Here is an 18133-nt window from a genome sequence, read left to right as displayed (position 1 = left end):
AGCGGCCACTGCACTCCAGTCTGGGTGACAGAGGGAGACTCCAACTCAAAAAAAATAAAAGAAAAAAGAAAACAAAAGAACACAGGATTTAGGAGGTAGCAGTAGTCAAAAAATGCTCCAAAACACCCAGTAACGGGCAGCACAAGACTCCTCACACCTTCAAATATATGGCAATAAGACTTACTAATATACACTTTAACTTGTGTGGTTAGAAATATTAATAAGTGACTTGTATTTGTTAAGTCAGTAAAAAAAGAACAATTAAAAATTTTTTTTGAGACAGGGTTTCACTATCAACCAGTGCAGTGGCACAATCATGGCCCACCACAGCCTCAAACTCCTTGGCTGAAGTGATCCTCCTGCCTTAACCTCCCAAGTAGCTGGGATTATACCTGGCTAACTTTTGTTTGTTTGTTGTGGAGATAGGGTTTCACTTTGTTGCCCAGACTGGTCTCGAACTCCTGAGTTCAAGCAATTCTCCAGCTTCAGCCTCTCAAAGTGCTGGGATTACGGGCATGAGCCACCAAGCCTGGCCTAAAGGCAAAAATTTTAAATGAACATTATGACCAAAAAAGTGAGTTCTCGTTCTAAAAATATGTAGAAAAATTATGAACTCCTTGCAAAGAAAGCTTTCAGAATCAGTTTTACCCAAAACTGATACCTAAGGTAAGTGCTCTTACCTACCCTGGCCCCTGAGCTCTTCCTGCCTATCTCAATATTTAAATCATCAGTTATTTCACTTGATTCATACATCCAATTTGACAACAGCATGTCTAGTGAAACATGATTCATAGGACACATTATGAATCCCTTTCCTTCCATGGTACATTTATACTTTAGTTTTTCATTGTTTGCATTTTTGGGTCATAATCCTACCTTAAACTCTTTGCCAGTTGTTCAAATCTCTCCAAATCCGGATGCACTGGGTTGCCTACAAATGCCGTCTTCTTCAAAGGCTTCTGCCCTTGGCCACCCTGGCAGGAGTAGAGGGGGTGGTGGCTGCCATGCAGAGGGGGAGAAGAGACTGCCAGGAGGACAGGATAGGAGGAGTCTCTGATCTGGACCTGCCCAAAGGCTCCTAGGCAGCTTGTCAACAAGAAAGGGCAGACTCTCAGCACTGAGAAAGTAAACTTTCTGGCCAGGCATGGTGGCTCACACTTATAATCCCTGCACTTTGGGAGGTCAAGGTGAGAGGATTGCCTGAATCCAGGGTTCGAGACCAGCCTAAGCAACTTGGTGAGACCTCATCTCTACAATAAATAAAAAATTAGCAGGGCATGGTGGTGTATGCCTATAGTTCCAACTACTTGGAAGGTTATGGTAGAAGGATTGCCTGAGCCCAGCAGGATGAGGCTGCAGAGACCAGGAGCATGCCACTGCACTTTAGCCCAGGTGACAGAGTGAGACTCCAACTAAAAAATAAAAATAAGAAAATAAAATAAGTAAGCTGTTGGGAGCCAGCCTTGGAGGTCTGCATAAACAGCAGTACCGTTGACCCTGGGCCGCAAGGACGAGCTCGGGGGCTGCGACCCCTTTGCCTTCCACCTTGCCTGACACCATTGGCAGAGAAGCATTCTGTACAGTTGAGCATGAGGACAATAGTGTGTGAGGCATACACAACACACAGTAACTTTAGAACACCATTGTTCGCTTTTCCACTTCCCACTACGTGGTCTGGCTTTCTCAATCCATGTTATAATTAAACTCTGAAGTACGTTAAAGAGATCTTTTTGTGGATTGCCTGAGCCTGCAGGTTCGAGACCTGCCTGGGCAGGCGAGACCTTATCTCTACAATAAATCAAAAAATTAGCTGGGCGTGGTAGCGCGTGCCTGTAATTCTGGCTACTCGAAAGGCTGAGGCGGAAGGATCGCCGGAGCCCAGCAGGTCGAGGCTGTGGTGGCCGGGGCGTCCACTGCACTCCAGTCTGGGCGACACAGTGAGACTCCAACTCAAAAAAAAAAAGGAGATCTTTTTGCTTAGTCACGAGTTATAGATAATGAGTTAAGAATTTTTAGTTTATTGATTAATTTAGAAATTTATGTAGGATTTATGTATGAGATTTATGAAATTTATAAGATTAAGATTAGTAATGAGTTAAGAGTTGGATAAAGTTTAAGTATAGTAGGTAATTAAGGTTTTGAATATGAATTTAGCTTTATAGGTAAAGTTAGAGTGAATTAGATATATGTGTTAGGTATATAGGTTAAGGATTACTTTAGGCATTAATAAAATCATTAGAAGTTTTAAATTTTAGGAATAAGAATTATAGAAACAGTAATAGGCCCTGGACTCCGGGAAGCTGAAACAAGGGGACTTCTCATACATGAAGGAATGTGTACCTACATTGCTTTGAGGAGATTTCTTGATGAACTTTGCTCTGCGTAGAAGAAAGAACTCTATGCATGGACTGCTTCAAAGCCTAGAGCCAGAAACTACTGTTCGAACTTTTAGTGACTGTTTAGTAAAAGAATAGGTTTCATTATTTAGGAGAGGATTTATAATTTTTATTAGTTTCAGGTTCAGATTGTTAGTTAAAAGTTTAGAATTTAATGTGTAACAAGTAAGATTGTAAGTTTCGGGTTTGGGTTATTGATTAGTGGAATGTCAATTTAAGATCATTGTAATCTGTAAAACAATCAGATAGGAACACGAAAAACTGCTTTTGAGGAACATTGGCCAAGCATGAGGAACAGAAAAAGAATTTTATATTTATTCTTCCCCATGCTTGAGAAAACATCTGCCGGGTGTGGGGGCGCCCCTCGTGCACCCAGTCCTGCTCATGTGATTTGTGCGTGATGTGCTTTGTAAGGATGACTTTGCAAATCAGGGATAAAAACCCACTGTTAACTCACAATAAACAGCATCTGCTCTACTCCCAGAACAGTTGTCCAAAGTCTTTCTTCCTCACAGCACTAATGCCGTCTCCACCTTCAGGAATCTCTGGACTCTGCTGGAGCTGGACTCTGGCAGTAAGCCTTCCCCAGCTCTCTGTGAACACATGCTGCCACACACAGAGAGGACAAATCCAAGGGCAACTGCAGAAGCCTAACCACGAAAGAAAATGTTCTAAAGTTGCATATAAAATCCAGATGTACTTCCTTTTTTTTTTTTTTTTTGAGTCAGAGTTTCACTCTGTCACCCAGGCTGGATGGCAGTGGTACACTCCAAGCCACTGCAGCCTCGACCTGCTGGGCTCAGGTGATCCTTCCACCTCAGGCTTCCAAGTAGCTGGAATTACAGGCATATGCCACCACGCCCAGCTAATTTTTAATTTTTTGTAGAGATGAGGTCTTGTCAAGTTGCCTAGCTGTTCTCCTCTAACCTCGGCCTCCCAAAGTGCTGGGATTATAGGTGTGAGCCACCACGCCAGATGTGCTTTCAACAGAATTCTGTGAAGGCAGTTTTGGCCTCGGAGGCCTCAGCAGTTGGCAAGCTCTAGGACCGGAGTAAAATCTGTCTACTGGGCATGGTAGCTCATGTGTGGAACCTCCAAACTTTGAGAGGCCAATGTGAGAAGGATCACTTGAGGTCAGCAGTTCAAGACCAGCCTGAACAACATAGCAAGACCCTGTTTCTACAAGAAATTTTTAAAACTAAAAAAATGCAAAATCTATGTCTACCCTGCAAATCTCTTCCAAGTTGACACAGCCATCATGAGCAAGAGCCATAACTGGTGGTGAATGCCTGTTGTCATTCTAAACATGGCAAGTTTTTCCACACAAATACTGTGCTACAATTCTTGGCATATAAGGGCCACATCTCCCTTCAATCACATGTCCAGTACATGCCAGAATGGGTAACATAAATCAGTACTCACCACAGGAATTCTTCTCTTGCTCAGAAGACACCTGCATCTACTGCAAAGACTTCTACTTTCTTCTCTAGTCTGCTCTGTATTTTCCCTCATATTCCTATCCTGGCATGTTCTGTCTTTTGTAATTATAAAATAATCATTAACTTAAAAAAACCACGTACAAGCCGGGCTCGGTGGCTTAGCCTGTAATCCCGTGCCTTTGGGAGGCTGGGGTGAGTGGATTGCCTGAGCCTGAGGGTTTGAGACCCGCCTGGGCAACTTGGCAAGACCTCATCTCTACAATAAATCAAAATGAGCTGGGTGTGGTAGCGTGTGCCTGTAATTCCAGCTACTTGGAAGGGTGAGGCAGAAGGATCGCCAGAGCCCAGCAGGTCAAGGCTGCAGTGGCCGGGAGCGGCCACTGCACTCCAATCTGGGTGACAGAGTGAGACTCCAACTCAAAAAAACAAACAAACAAAAAATCACATACAATTAGTGATGTAAAAATCCATCCAACCCATCTTTTAGTGAATATGACTACGTTGTGATAATTTTATTTTGATTTTTAAAAATGAGTCAGAGTTTTGGGGTCATAGGGGATTAGTCACTGTTATATTTCAAAATAATGCATTTATTCAAGGCACATTTTAATTTTCTTTATCTTCTTCAGAAGCAGCTGCAGGAATGCCTAAAATCCAGTAATGTCCACCTAAAACACCTTTACTGGAATTTGATTCCTTGGGCCAGAGGAAGGTCCTTACTGTAGTTGATTGTGCTAGGGAGGGAAAAAGGAACAAAAGTAAATGAATGATACATAATATAGAATATTTTCATGTCATTTAAAAATGTAGACCTATATATATTAACATGTCCAAGTTGTAAGTTGGTGAAAAAAATTTAAGCTACAAGACAATGTTAGTATGAATCCAGTATTATAAAATAAAGAAAAAGAGAAACACAAAAATCTGGAAAGACGCTATATTATTCACAATTTTGTTTTGAACAGGGCACAAGAATATGTGAGCTGTAACTTTCTTATTTATATCTGTAAATAACTTGTACTAAATTATTAGGGAAAACATAGATATTTTGATAGAAGTAAGAAAATATAACAACTTAGAAATGAAAGCTTATTTATTAACAAGTCACCTGGTCATCACTGGTTTTTCTCGTGAGAGGAAAAGCATCCTCTCTAAATGGGTTCCAGAAAAATCACAACTAAGTATGTTTGCCCCTCTGGTTCTCAAATGCACAAAACAAGTAACCAGGACATGATGACCTCAAAGAACAGGAAGCCGGCAATGAGCATGAACACCCCAGGCTAAAAGCACCTCAGAAACTCCTGACAGGAACACAATGGCAGAGGTTCTAAGGAAGCAAGGTTGACTGAGTCTCCAGAGCTAGTGACAGGAGCAAATGGGACTGGGACAGGCATCTCTTGGTTCCTCACTCAGGGCTCTTTCTGCAACACAACACCGCCACACACCTGGATACTTTGTTTTATTGCATTTGGATAAAAGCTATTTCTTTTTTTTTTTGAGTTGGAGTCTCACTCTGTCGCCCAGACTGGAGTGAAGTGGCCACTCCCGGCCACCGCAGCTTCGACCTGCTGGGCTCCAGTGATCCTTCCGCCTCAGCCTTCCATAAAAGCTATTTCTACCTAAGGGTAGAGGGAGACAAAATAAAAGAAACAAGTCCTAGACAAAATCTCCCAGTAGCAGACTAGCCACAGCTACACACGTGCTGGGTGAAAGAACTCCTTCACTTCCAAGGATCATGCTTGCTATTCAAGAGCTGGTAGCTCCCAGCTTGCCAGTCAGACCTGTAGGCCCCTCCCTGCCTCTGTTGTCTGCTGCTTCTGTGATCTATGAGGATGGTGACTGCGTTCAAGAAGAAAGTGAAAAGGACAGCTCTTTCTGCATTCTTCACCTGGTTGACCCTCACGTGTCCTGCTCTCATGCTATCTCCTGGATAGAAACCACCACCAAGATAAGATGGTTTCCTAGATGTGGGCTTGACACTAGCTGAAGTTGGACGAGAAGGCTAGAAAAATAAGAATACAAAACAGATTCTCTGAGACAGCTGTGAAACACTGGAAAAACAAAATCAAGTGGAAGTGCACAAAGACAGCACAGACAGTAGAAGCACGTAAAAGCAGCTTAAGCCCAAACCATCTCCCCAAAGCCCTTTCTTACCAAGTAGATCTTCTCATGTACTGTTTCCAGGAATCACTGCCAGACTCCCTGCCACCACCAGTGTGTTTTTCTCCTCCTAGAGAAATACAAAATACTCTCACATCTTTCGAACAGTTTCTGTATGGGTTCCTACTCAGTGTCGCTGAAATTAAGAGAACAGAGCTACCTGACCAGTTACTTCACATTCAGCCACAGTATCTCCTCCACAAATAAATAAAAGGCAGAGACCAAAACAGAACTAAGAGGAAAAATAAAATAGAAAGAACTAAGAGGAAATAGAAAGATATCAGGAAGAAGCCCTTTTTAAAAAAAATACAGTTAGACTAAGGTAATTAAAGTAGAAATCAGGCCAGGTGCAGTGGCTCACACTTGAAATCCCAGCACTCTGGGAGGGTGAGGCAGGAGCACTGCTTGAGCCTAGAAGCTTGAGACCAGCCTAAGCAACATAGTAAGACCTTGTTGCTACAAAAAAACAAAGTCAAAAAATTTGCTGGGTGTGTTGGCATGTACCTGTAGTCCCAGCTACTTGGGTGGTTAAGGGAGAAGGATCACCTGAGCCCAGGAGGTCATGAGCCATAATCATGCCACTGCCCTCTTATCTGGACAACAGAGTGAGTTCCAACTCAAAAAAAAAAAAAAGGTAGAAAACTCTAGTCAGTGGAAATACAATTTTTTTCTCTTTTATGCTCATCTAAATATTCTAATATTTTACTATGTATATTGCTTTTATAATAAAATATCTTTAAATGCTATCTTTAAAAGAGGTAATTAGAAGATAAAGATTCTATAAAACAAGAAAAGAGTACTATTTAAAAATGTGCCATCAAAGTACAAGAAGTAAGTCTTGGTGTTGTTTTTAGTAATAGCAGAGGAGAAACACTTAAGATTAGAGAAAAAAATTGAGAAAATCTACCATTTTAAAAACAAAAAGATGAAAGAGATGGAAAATAGAAGAAAAAAGATAGCAAAATTAGATAATCAATTCAAGAGGCTACATTCAAATGACAAGAGCTCTAGAAATTTAAATAGAGAAAATAAAAGAAAATCATCAAAGAAATACTACCAAGTAAAAGAAAACCAGTAAAAACTTTCTAGAACTGAAAACTATGAGTCCCAATATCCTAATGAGGCCAAACACTGCCTACTGATGGTCAGACAAAAAATATTTACATAGATCTTCATTGAGATATATTATTAATAAATTTCAGAATGTCAGGCATAAATAGTAAACCCAGAACTTTCTGAAAGTAGAGAAAAAAAGAATCAGAAACCAAAATGGATGAACCTTGCAACTGCAGTACTAGAAACCAGAAGACAAATGAGTAATGGCTACAAAATTCTGAAAACAAATTATCACAAACTACGCAGAAAAAGCACAGAAGGTATAGTATGTCCTAATTTAATGTCATTGATAGGTTATCTGAGACTACAACTTGAGGCTGTGTACAGTCTAAAGCTCATGCCTGCAATCCCAGTACTTTGGGAGGCCAAGGAGGAATGATTACTTCAGGCCACGAGTTTGAGACCATCCTGGGCAACATAGTGAAACTCCTCTCTTCAAAAGAGAAAAAAAAAGAAACTACGACTTTAAGTGTAACATTGTAAAAGAAACAAAACAACCCCACAATTTTACCATAGGCTAATTAATATAAACAAGAGTTAAGTTACTATACCATATTTCTGGTCTCAAAAACATCACATTTCTAAAAAAGACCTCAAACATTTCTACTATAAAACATTGAAATAAATGTGATCTATACATACATTTAAGGGGAAAAAAAAACAAATAAGATAACTATTTACCTAATTTTTGGTGAATCAGTGAGTGACAGTAATCATAGTGGTGGTGGGTTAAAAGAAGGAATAAATATTTACAGAACAAAAATTTTAAGGAGCACCTCCTACCACCACACAGTTCAAAAACAAATAGCAACAAATATGGTGGGTTCACTGGGTGCTTTCAAGCAGTGTTTATTGTTGTATATTTGTATGATTACTGTATACTTTACACATTTTTATTTTACAATAACTTGTACTCATTTAGTCATTCCTTTTCCAACCTGCTTATTCTAGTTCCGAATTACAAGTGACTGGAGACTATCTTAGAAGCTCAGGGATCAAGGTGGAAACCAAACCTGCACAGGACACCATTCCATCTCAGGGCACACTCACACCCACCCACATGCACACAGACTGGAACCATTTAGACACACCAATTCACCTAATATGCACAGCTTAGGGATGTGGGATATGGAAAACCTGGAAAAAAGCTAACGCAGACATGGAAAAAACATACAAACTCCACACAGACAGTGGCCCCCACTGGGAATCAATTTTTTTATTTTTCCTCATCAACATTATAACAATACCATATCATTCAAGGACCTGTTGCATGTCTTGAAAATCTGCTGGCATCTGGAAACTTGACTGGCAAACAGTTTCCTAAACGAATATAAGACTTTCCTTAAATGATAAAAGTAGCTCACTGAGGCTAAACTGTGTTTGTATAAACAATGTGGTTTAATACCTGCTTAATACTGGCTTTTCTCCTAGGAATCTGGAATTTTAGTATGTGCTCAGCAGAGGGTGCTTATATGACCAACCCCAGTAAAAGTCTTGGGCACCAAGTTCTAATGAGTTTTGATGGTAAACAACATTTCACACATGTTGTCACAACTCATTGCTGGAAGGACAAGGCACATCTTGTATGTCTCCACTGAAAGAAGACTCTTGGAAGACTGTGCCTGGTTTCCTTTGAACATCACCCCAGGCAATTATGTCATATCACACACAAGGAAGAGACAGCGAAAGGGAAGGAAAGTCTAGAAGGGTTAATCTATCAAAATAGAGCAAATGCCTAAAGTTGTCAAAGAGATAGCAGTTAAAGCACACTATTCAGAAAAACTGAGATAAACTAAAGGCAACTTTTTTATTTTAGTAAGAAAAATCTCAGAGTAGACTCTGAAAAAGAGGAGGAAGAAAGTGTGAGCAGAACTGCTTTTCTCATCATAAGACTTTTTAGTCCCAGCACTTTGGGAGGTCGAGGCAGGAGGATGGCCTGAGCCCAGGAGTTTGAAACCAGCCTGGACAACATAGTAAGACGCTGACCCTACAAAAAATTTTTTTAAAAAATTTTTACAGACTGTTTTTAACACTTTTAAAATTAGCTATGAAACTAAATGAAAAATAGTCAACTGGATAAAGTAGGTATGGGTTGGAAACGGATTAGATGCATACAGAAGCAGATAGACACTCATGCATTCAAACCACTACAGTAGAGGGCAGGGGTGAGGAGTGAACTAAAAATCAAAAATTCTGTCGAAGTCTGTGCACCAAATAGTAATTGTAGTGTTTGGTCTAAAAACACAAAAAAGAGCCTGGCTTGATGGCTCAGGCTGTAATCCCAATGCTTTGGGAGGCCGAGGTGAGTGGACTGCCTGGGCCTGCAGGTTCAAGACCCACCTGGGCAACTTGGTGAGACCTCATCTCTACAATAAATCATGAGCGTGGTAGTGCATGCCTGTAGTTCCAGCTATTTGGAAGGCTGAGGCGGAAGGATCGCCGGAGCCCAGCAGATCGAGGCTGCGGTGGCCAGGAGTGGCCACTGCACTCCAGTCTGGGTGACAGAGTGAGACTCCGACTCAAAAAAAATAAAATAAATAAAATAAAATAAAATAAAAACACAAGAATGCCACTAATTATATAAACTTTTACCTGTATTCATGCATATTTGTTTTGCTTCTATTTTTTTTTTAAAAAGGTACTGTTTTTACCATACTAAGGAAAACTTAATATACAATTGTTAAAGTTTTTTTTGACTATTACAAAAATTTAAGCATTAATAACATATGGTTTATTAAGAGCAAATAGCAGCAGGGCCCAGTGAAAGGAAACAACTTAGTATTCTATCTAGTAAAAGATATGTTTGGCCTGGGGCCGTAGCTCATGCCTATAATCCCAGCACTTTGGGAGGCCAAGGTGGGAGGATCACTTGTGCCTAGACATTCAAGACCAGCCTGGGCAACAGAACAAGACCTTGTCTCTACAAAAAGTTAAAAAATTAGCCAGGCATGGTGGCATGCCTGAAGTCCCAGTTACTCAGGAGGCTAAGGCAGGAGGATCACTTGAACCCAAGAGTTGGAGGCTGCAGTGAGCCATGATCATGTCTACCCTGGGCAGCAAAATGAAACCATGAATCAAAAAAAAAAAAAAAAAAAGTTTAATATTTATTATGTCTACTTTGCAAATAAAAACCAGAATATTTTGTACAAAATTTCCTGGCTTTGAAGTAGGCATTCTTAATCTTCTGTAGGTCTTGGACCCACTCCCTGATAAACATGCCCCTATTTCAGGGGTTCACCTATCTTAGCTTAAAGATCTCTGCTTCAATCTGACACTGCATCTAAGGAGAAAAATGCAGGATTCTAAACAATAACTTTGAATACAGAATACAAGCTTTTTCAGGCAAATTAGATCACATAAGATTACTTCAGAACATAAGTAGTATTTCAGTTTCCTGATCCAATGTTTCTAAACATTACAACTGCTTTTTCTTTGCTGCCCAACATGGAAGAGGAGATTCTCTACATACCAAATGCACCTCCGATTTCAGCTCCGCTTGTTGGAATATTGACATTTACAATGCCACAGTCCGATCCTTTAGGTCTGTAAAAATGGAGGCAGGGTGAGAGCAATGGACAAGAAATTAAAAACAAAACACATAAATGAAAGACCCAAACAAAAACTCAAAGACCGTCAATGATGAAAAATGGATTTTCAACTATGACTTTGTTTTTTTAAAAATTCACTCACCACATAAATCAGATTTATGCAACTGTTCAAAATAGACAAATAAAGTTGTACCCAAGCCAGCGGAAGATTCTGCCCAAATCTTTGGTAAAGATGCTACTTGAAAGTCCCTGTTTTACTTCGTTATTCCACGCAAAGACCTCTTCTTCATTCTAAAAACACAGATGATGGAAGCTGTTGGATGTTACAGTGTTCAGGTCAAATTTCACTGACATTAAACTCACTTCCTGAGATGTACCAGTAAAATTCTAATTCACAAAAGGAAATCATAGTCAAGAGTTTACTAATGCTATGTTTCTCTTACAATTTGGATCATTTATAAGAAGTAAAACTTTTGGGGATTTTCCCTCTAATTTTTTTTTTTTTTTTGAGTGAGAGGTCTCATTGTCTTTCAGGCTGGATTGCAGTGACATGATCATAGCCCACTGCAGCGTTCATCTCATGGGTATAGATGATTCTTCCACCTCAGCCTCCGAAGTGGCTGGGACTACAGGCATATACCACCACACACAGTTAAGTTTTTTATTTTTGTAGTGATGAGGTCTTGGTATGTTGACTAAACTACTCTTGAACTGCTGGGCTCAAGCAATCCTCTCACCTTGACCTCTCAAAGTGCTGGGATTATAGGCATGAGCAATCACACCTGGTCATATTTATTTAATCCTCACACTATGACACAGATTTTATACTATTCCCAATTTACAGATTGGGTGACTAAGACCCAGAGAGACTAAATAATTTAAGAGCCCACAGTCAAATACACATACACATTACAAAACACAAAATTATACTCTCTAGTTCCCCTATCTATGATAGAAAATTTAAAGTAAGATGTAAAGAAATAAATCATATAAATTCAAAAGGGTGCAATTCTCACTAAACTTTAACTGTTAATAATGGCACATTCTAATCTTGATCCAATCTCTATAGTCTTAAAACCAGTCCTACACATTTGCTGGCAAGGTTAGGGCCTGTTTCATGGCAGGGAATGAGACCTCCCTATTAAAAGCTCCATAGCCTGTCTTCTTACGTGGTTTATAGCTATGTTTTTATTTTTTAAATTTTTTATTTTAAAGATGTGGGGTATAATTCAGGGTTAGATATACAAATGCTCATTATGCAGGTACCCTTGCTGATGAGGTGTGTCCCCCCCCTGACAGTTTCTCACTACTGCCGATCCCGCTCCCCTACCTCCCCTGGCAATTTCCCACTACTGCCAATCACTTTCTTATAGTATTATGATAATTGTTCAAGGTTCACTTATGAGTGAAAACATGTGGTACTCAGTTCTTTTTTTCTGTGATTGGTTGTAGGTCTTTAGATTGCTCTCATATCTTATTTAGTCTGACAAGTACACAGCACTCAGGCTATTGAATCCAATCCCTGGGTTCAGGAGAAGCTACCTGTCTGGCCCACTCCACTCAGAATAGGGTGACACCAGAGATAAGGGCTACACGCTCCATAAACTCCAACACTGTTTTGCTAACCATCATGGTTTCCCTGGCAGCTAGTTTGGCATGCTGAATAGTGTTCATCTCATCATATTATCCTGATCCCTCAAATTTCTACTATTCAGACAACTTTCTAAAACCTTTAAAGGCCAACCAAGTAAAATTTAATATGCCGACATTTCCCTCTTGTCTTTTGCCATCTATTAGAAAAGAGAAAAGAGAAACAGAATCCTTTTTACCTTAAATCTGAAGACATAGAGAATCGGAGCAAAAGTCTCTGTGTGTGCGATGGATGCATCATGGGCAAGACCCGTCACAATTGTCGGTTCTACATAATTCCCAGGGCGACCCATAACCTTATGCAGAGAAAGGAAATAAAAAGAATGAAAGCATTTTATTTTCTAGTACTTGAGGTAAGAAGGTGCAATCTTTGCCTAGACAGGAAGTCCCCGATGTACAAAGTTCAGTTTCGAGAGTACATTCATAAGTTCATTTGTTCTAAATCCAACAAAATTAGCCTAGGTACTCAACTAACACAAATGGCTATATAGTACTATATGTATATAACAGACTATACAAACCCCTGGTGGACATAAATAATGCATTAAAAAAGCACATGTGTATTGTTAACATTCATAACTTGAAGGTTTGTATGTAGGGGACTTACTGTACTTGAGAAAAAAACAAACGGCATTGATAGGTGAATTATTTCCCCAAAATAACTTTCTATCATGAATGAAAATTCTGTCTTCCTCCTAATCACTTTAACTTAGTTGGTAGAGAGGAAAAAAGGGGAATCAGGGATGGGGAGCTGTGCCATGTGTCACAACCAAGTTACATTGAAAAAAACTGCTGCAAGTGGTTATTTTTAAATTTATAGAATTTTAAAATAGGTAATCTATAGCTGTTGTGTTATATATTGAATTGCGCCGTCCCCCACATTCGTATATTGAAGCCCTAATATGCTCAATGTGACTACATTTGGAGATAGAACCTTTAAGAAGGTAATTAAGGTTAAATGAGGTAATTACAATATAGCTCAAATCCAGTAGGAATAGGGCCCTTAAAAGAAGAGGAAGAGGCCAGGCACGGTGGCTCACACCTATAATCCCAGCACTTTAGGAGGTAGAGGTGAAAGGATTGCCTGAGCCCGGGGATTCGAGACCAACCTGGGCAACTTGGTGAGACCACATCTCTATAATAAATCAAAAAATTCGCCAGGCATGGTGGCACATGCCTGTGGTTCCAACTAGTTGGAAGCCTAAAGAAGAAGGATCGTCTGAGCCCAGCAGGTGGAGACTGATGTGGCTGCAAGCGTGCCACTGCACTCCAGCCTGGGCAACAGAGTGAGAAAAAAAAAAAGAGGAAGAGACACCAGAGAAATGTCACATAAAGACATGGCTATAAGTGAGCCAGAAAACGAGGCCTCACCAGAAACCAAACCCACCAGTACCTTGATCTTGGATTTCAAGATTCCAAAACTGTGAGAAAAAAATTTATGTTGTTTAAGCCACCCAGTCTATGGTATTGTTGACACTCTAGCAGAAGAATACACATTATACCAAAAGCACAAACTCCAAAAAGGTATTCTATAGATACTCTCTTTAACCAGCCTCACATAACCAAATGACTAGTTCATGTCCACTTAGCTAACAATTCCCTTTCCATCTATAAAGTATTCTGATGCCTACAGAAAGTTGCTTGGGCTGGAGGGTGACTTTCCTGTGAGTCTCTGTAATTCTGCTCTCATCCTTTGAGCTCTGTTTGCCAAGTGACAACGGTACTTACTCTTGATCTAGTGCATGGCAGTCATATTTGTTACTAGAATGCCATATTTATTACATTTTGTAACTTAAGTAAATATTTCACAAAAGAAAAAAGGAATACTTCCATCTAGATTAAGTTTGAAAAGGCCCGGCATGGTGGCTCACGCCTGTAATTCTAGCACTTTGGGAGACTGAGGCAGGAGGATTGCTTAGCCCAGGAGTTTGCGACAAGCCTGGGCAACATAGCAATACTTCATCTCTACAAAAAAAATCAAAAAAATTAACCTGGCATGGTGGTGCATATGTGTAGTCCTAGCTGCCCAAGGATAAGGCAGAAGGATCACCTGAGCCCAGGAGGTGGAGGCTGTAGTGAGCCATGATGGGACACTCCAGCCTGGGCAACAGAGTGAGACTCTCACTCAAAAAAAAAAAGAAAATATTAAGTAGAATAAATATTTCACAAAAGAAAAAGGGGATATTTCTGTCAAGATTAAGTTGAATGTTTTAGGAAAAAACCAATAGATGAAAATTTTAAAAATACACAAATACCTATACATACCTCTGGCTAATTGGATTTGGGTACATCATTGCTAAGACTTAAAAGAAGGATTCTGCTCTCAGATTGCACTGCAAGAAACTCAGGTCTCAGTGAATTTTAAATTAAGTAAAACTAAATTATAGAAAATGCACAGTTTATGATTTATGCAAAAGTAGGAACAACAAATTCCTACCACACATGAAGAAAACACCTTGGCTATAAAACAAAGAATCACAAACAAATGTCATATGTGTTCAATTTTTAAAAAGATTCGGCTGGGCGCGGTGGCTCACACCTATAATCCCAGCACTTTGGGAGGCCGAGGTGAGAGGATTGCCTGAGCCCATGGGTTCGAGACCAGCCTGGGCAACTTGGTGAGACCTCATCTCTACAATAAATCAAAAATTAGCCAGGCATGGTGGTACGTGTCTGTAGTTTCAGCTACTTGGAAGGCTGAGGTGGAAGGATCACTGCATTCCAGCCTGGGTGACAGAGTAAGACTCCAACTCCAAAAAAAAAAAAGGTTCTTTGCCTTAACTGATTTTTTTTTTTTAATAATCAAAAAATATAGACTCTGATGGTTCTGCATACAAAGTCTTCCTGGACCATGAAGAGATTATATCTTTTCCATAAAAATTTGTAGGAACTCATCTCAAAGGCAATCATGACTGAGTTTCTTGTGTGTCCTCCCCAAAATGTACCACGCATTGTTTGCTGCTATTCTTTAAAACACGTATTTCCTGTTCGAGAGGGATAGGAGAATGTCAAATGAGGACCCTTCCCCAATTTTCCCAGAGCTCTGTTTGTGCCTGAGGGAAAGGAAGGAAAAAAGCTGTCATGACTCATCTCAAGCGTTCTTTACCTTGCCCCCGTAGACCACAGTGCCACCTTCTTTCTTAGCTTCTTCCACAGCTCCAAGAAACATGCTCACTGCCTGTTTGGTGTGGAGTGGCCCATAGAGAACATTAGCTGGAGAGAGAAAAGGAAGGTTCTTCATTTTCCCATAAATGGCACTATTATTAGAACAGCTTTCCTAAGGCTATATCCTTTCCCATATCATCCCAGTTGAGAGCAGGACTCCGCAATCTTTTCCTGCAAAGGACCAGGTGATGAGTATTTTATGCTTTGCAGGATATATATGGTCTCCATTACAATACTCAACTTGGCCATTGTAGGGTGAAACCAGCCACAGATGATATGCAAATGAGTGAGTGTGGGCCAAATCTGTTTGCCAACTCTTGGTTTAGGGAAATGGCTGTCAATTAATCAAAGCACTGAATTCAAAATACAGGATCAGTTTATGCATTAAAGTCTCACCACAGCCTAAGAATGTCACGGTCTCAGTAGTTGGTGCGCAATTCAAGGGGGAAGAGACTGATGCTACTCTGTATGGCTGCTGGGAACTAGGGCACTGACAGTGACCCAGGGGCAGAGGAAGAAGGAAGACCTAGATAGGCCTCTGTGAGCAAGCAGCATGTTAGCCGAGTCAGTCACGGAAGAGCTGGGTGAAGAACGTTTCCAGCAGGGCAAAGCCTGGCATGCCTGGAGCACCAAAAGGAGTTTGCAGAAGGCAGAACTCAGGAGCAAGAGGGCAAATGTACACAGGGGGATGGTTGGAAGGCAGGCAGGACAGGGGGCAGGTGGTGGATGACAAAGGATTGGGAGCCTGCTAAAGAGGGAATCAAGAGCAATCTAAGTTTTAGTCTAAAAGCAATGAGAAGTCACTGGAGTGTTTCAAGCAGGAGAGTAAATAACTTGATTGCATTTTAAAGAATCACTTTGTACACTGGACACAGCAAGGTCAGTCAGGGAATTCTAGCAGCCTTCCATGAAAGAGATGGTGGTGGCTTGGAAAAGTGTAGAAGTAGTGAGGAAAGAAAAGCTCACCAAGTCTCATCCCATTTAAAGATCTCCCAGTCTCAACCACCAGCCCACACCAAGCATACAGGGTCCTAACCCAGGAGCAGATGTGTCACCCCAAATGCCTAATACCCTTCTTCTTCAAGTGTCCTCAGGACTCTTGGGAAAGGGAAAGAAACTCCAAAATTCAGAAGACCAGAAAAACTTCTTAACAACAGCTGGCAAAAAGGAATATCTTTGAAAACAGAACCAGATACTCACAGTCCCACGGGTTACCAACTCGGATCTGTGCATAGGCTTTTTTAAGTCTATTTACAACCTCATCATGGATGTTTTCATGTAAAAACTAAGGGAAAAAAAAGAAATATTCAAGGGAATAGTAAACTAAATGTATAATTTTGAAATAAGTGTATCATTTTAAGCAATTAATAATTTTCTAAATAATTATGAAAATACTGTAATCTCTGAAAACAAGCAATCAAAGCATGTTTACTTTTTTTTTTTTTTTTTTGAGTGGGAATCTCACTCTGTCGCCCAGACTGGAGTGCAGTGGCCGCTCCCGGCCACCGCAGCCTCGACCTGCTGGGCTCCGGCGATCCTTCCACCTCAGCCTTCCAAGTAGCTGGAGCTACAGGTGCGTGCTACCACACCCGGCTAATTTTTTTTTATTTATTGTAGAGATGAGGTCTCGCCAAGTTGCCCGGGCAGGTCTCGAACCTGCAGGCTCAGGCAATCCACTCACCTCAGCCTCCCAAAGGCGCGGGATTACAGGCTGAGCCACCGAGCCCGGCTATGTTTACTTTTTTAATTACATAATTTCTAATTTTAATATTAACTACACGAAGTTAATAATTTCCTCTAGGTGGTTGTTGGAATAAACCATAAGCCATGTCTTTATCAAGTCTCCAAGGACCTATTTGGCTAAGCTTCGCAAATCTGTTAGTCCTGTTTTTGTTCTAGAGCATCGAACATCTTAGTAGAGAGCATCAAGTAGAGCTGTCCTGAACTATAATCCTGAGTCTCAGTGAACACAGAGCATGATGATAACACTGACCTCTGCTGGGTAACTACAAACACTTAGCCCCAACCCAAAGAAGTCTCCAGAGTGAGGTCTTAAGCAGGTGAGGCCAACCTTTGCACTGTCTGGGCAGTTCTGAATTTAGAGCTACATTCCTAGTAGCAAAGAAGAATTTGCTAAAGAAGAACTTGCCATTCACTCTCTGGGTTAGTCTCCACATGAAGGATGAATTGACAAGAGAACCGGTCTTGGAGCATGGGGATTTTTTTTTTTTTTTTACATACTGCTAACTATCCCTATGGAAACGGAATAGGGCAATAACTAATGGTATCTATTAAAATTTAACACTAAATATAAATTTGAATAAAGAAATGCTTGGCTTTCATGTCATTTCATATTTTACCATATAACCAATTTGGAATACCTATTTCTTTCCTAGTTTTAGCATAATGTTTAATGTAATTTAATGTTTATGGTAAACTAATTTAATAAATTATAAACACTTTATGAATATAGTATCAGATTTGGGGAACTTCAGTAGGATAATGTAAAAATAAAGGAAAGTGTAACCTTCATTTACTGCAAAACACATGAAAAAATAAGTATGAATAGTGTGAGAAAGGTAAAGACTGAATTTTCATTTATCATTTAGCTTATTCTAATTTATTTAGATTATGTCCGTCTTTTTTTTTTTTTTTTTTT

The 18133-nt window shown here is 40.1% G+C and overlaps 1 protein-coding gene across 2 annotated transcripts in view; it reads right to left on the bottom strand.

Moving 5' to 3' along the window:
* Nucleotides 1-4316: 4316 nt before the first annotated feature.
* The window catches only part of ALDH7A1 (aldehyde dehydrogenase 7 family member A1), a 51162-nt gene continuing 37345 nt past the window's right edge, over nt 4317-18133 (bottom strand). The window contains exons 12-18 of one of the 2 annotated variants that reach the window (XM_008072034.2): nt 16675-16759; nt 15416-15522; nt 12489-12605; nt 10853-10950; nt 10581-10654; nt 5990-6065; nt 4317-4569 (exon numbers count right to left, since the gene is read on the bottom strand). In XM_008072034.2, the coding sequence (XP_008070225.1) occupies nt 4515-4569; nt 5990-6065; nt 10581-10654; nt 10853-10950; nt 12489-12605; nt 15416-15522; nt 16675-16759 (612 nt within the window). In that variant the 3' untranslated portion in view covers nt 4317-4514. The remainder of the gene's footprint in view (nt 4570-5989; nt 6066-10580; nt 10655-10852; nt 10951-12488; nt 12606-15415; nt 15523-16674; nt 16760-18133) is intronic. The other variant, XM_021705920.1, reaches the window with a different exon arrangement.

Source organism: Carlito syrichta, unplaced genomic scaffold (genome assembly GCF_000164805.1).
Source record: "Carlito syrichta isolate Samal-C Ts95f unplaced genomic scaffold, Tarsius_syrichta-2.0.1 Scaffold314826, whole genome shotgun sequence".
Classification (NCBI taxonomy): domain Eukaryota; kingdom Metazoa; phylum Chordata; class Mammalia; order Primates; family Tarsiidae; genus Carlito; species Carlito syrichta.
Note: the sequence above shows the minus strand (reverse complement) of the source record. Positions and strands in the feature narration are given on the sequence as shown.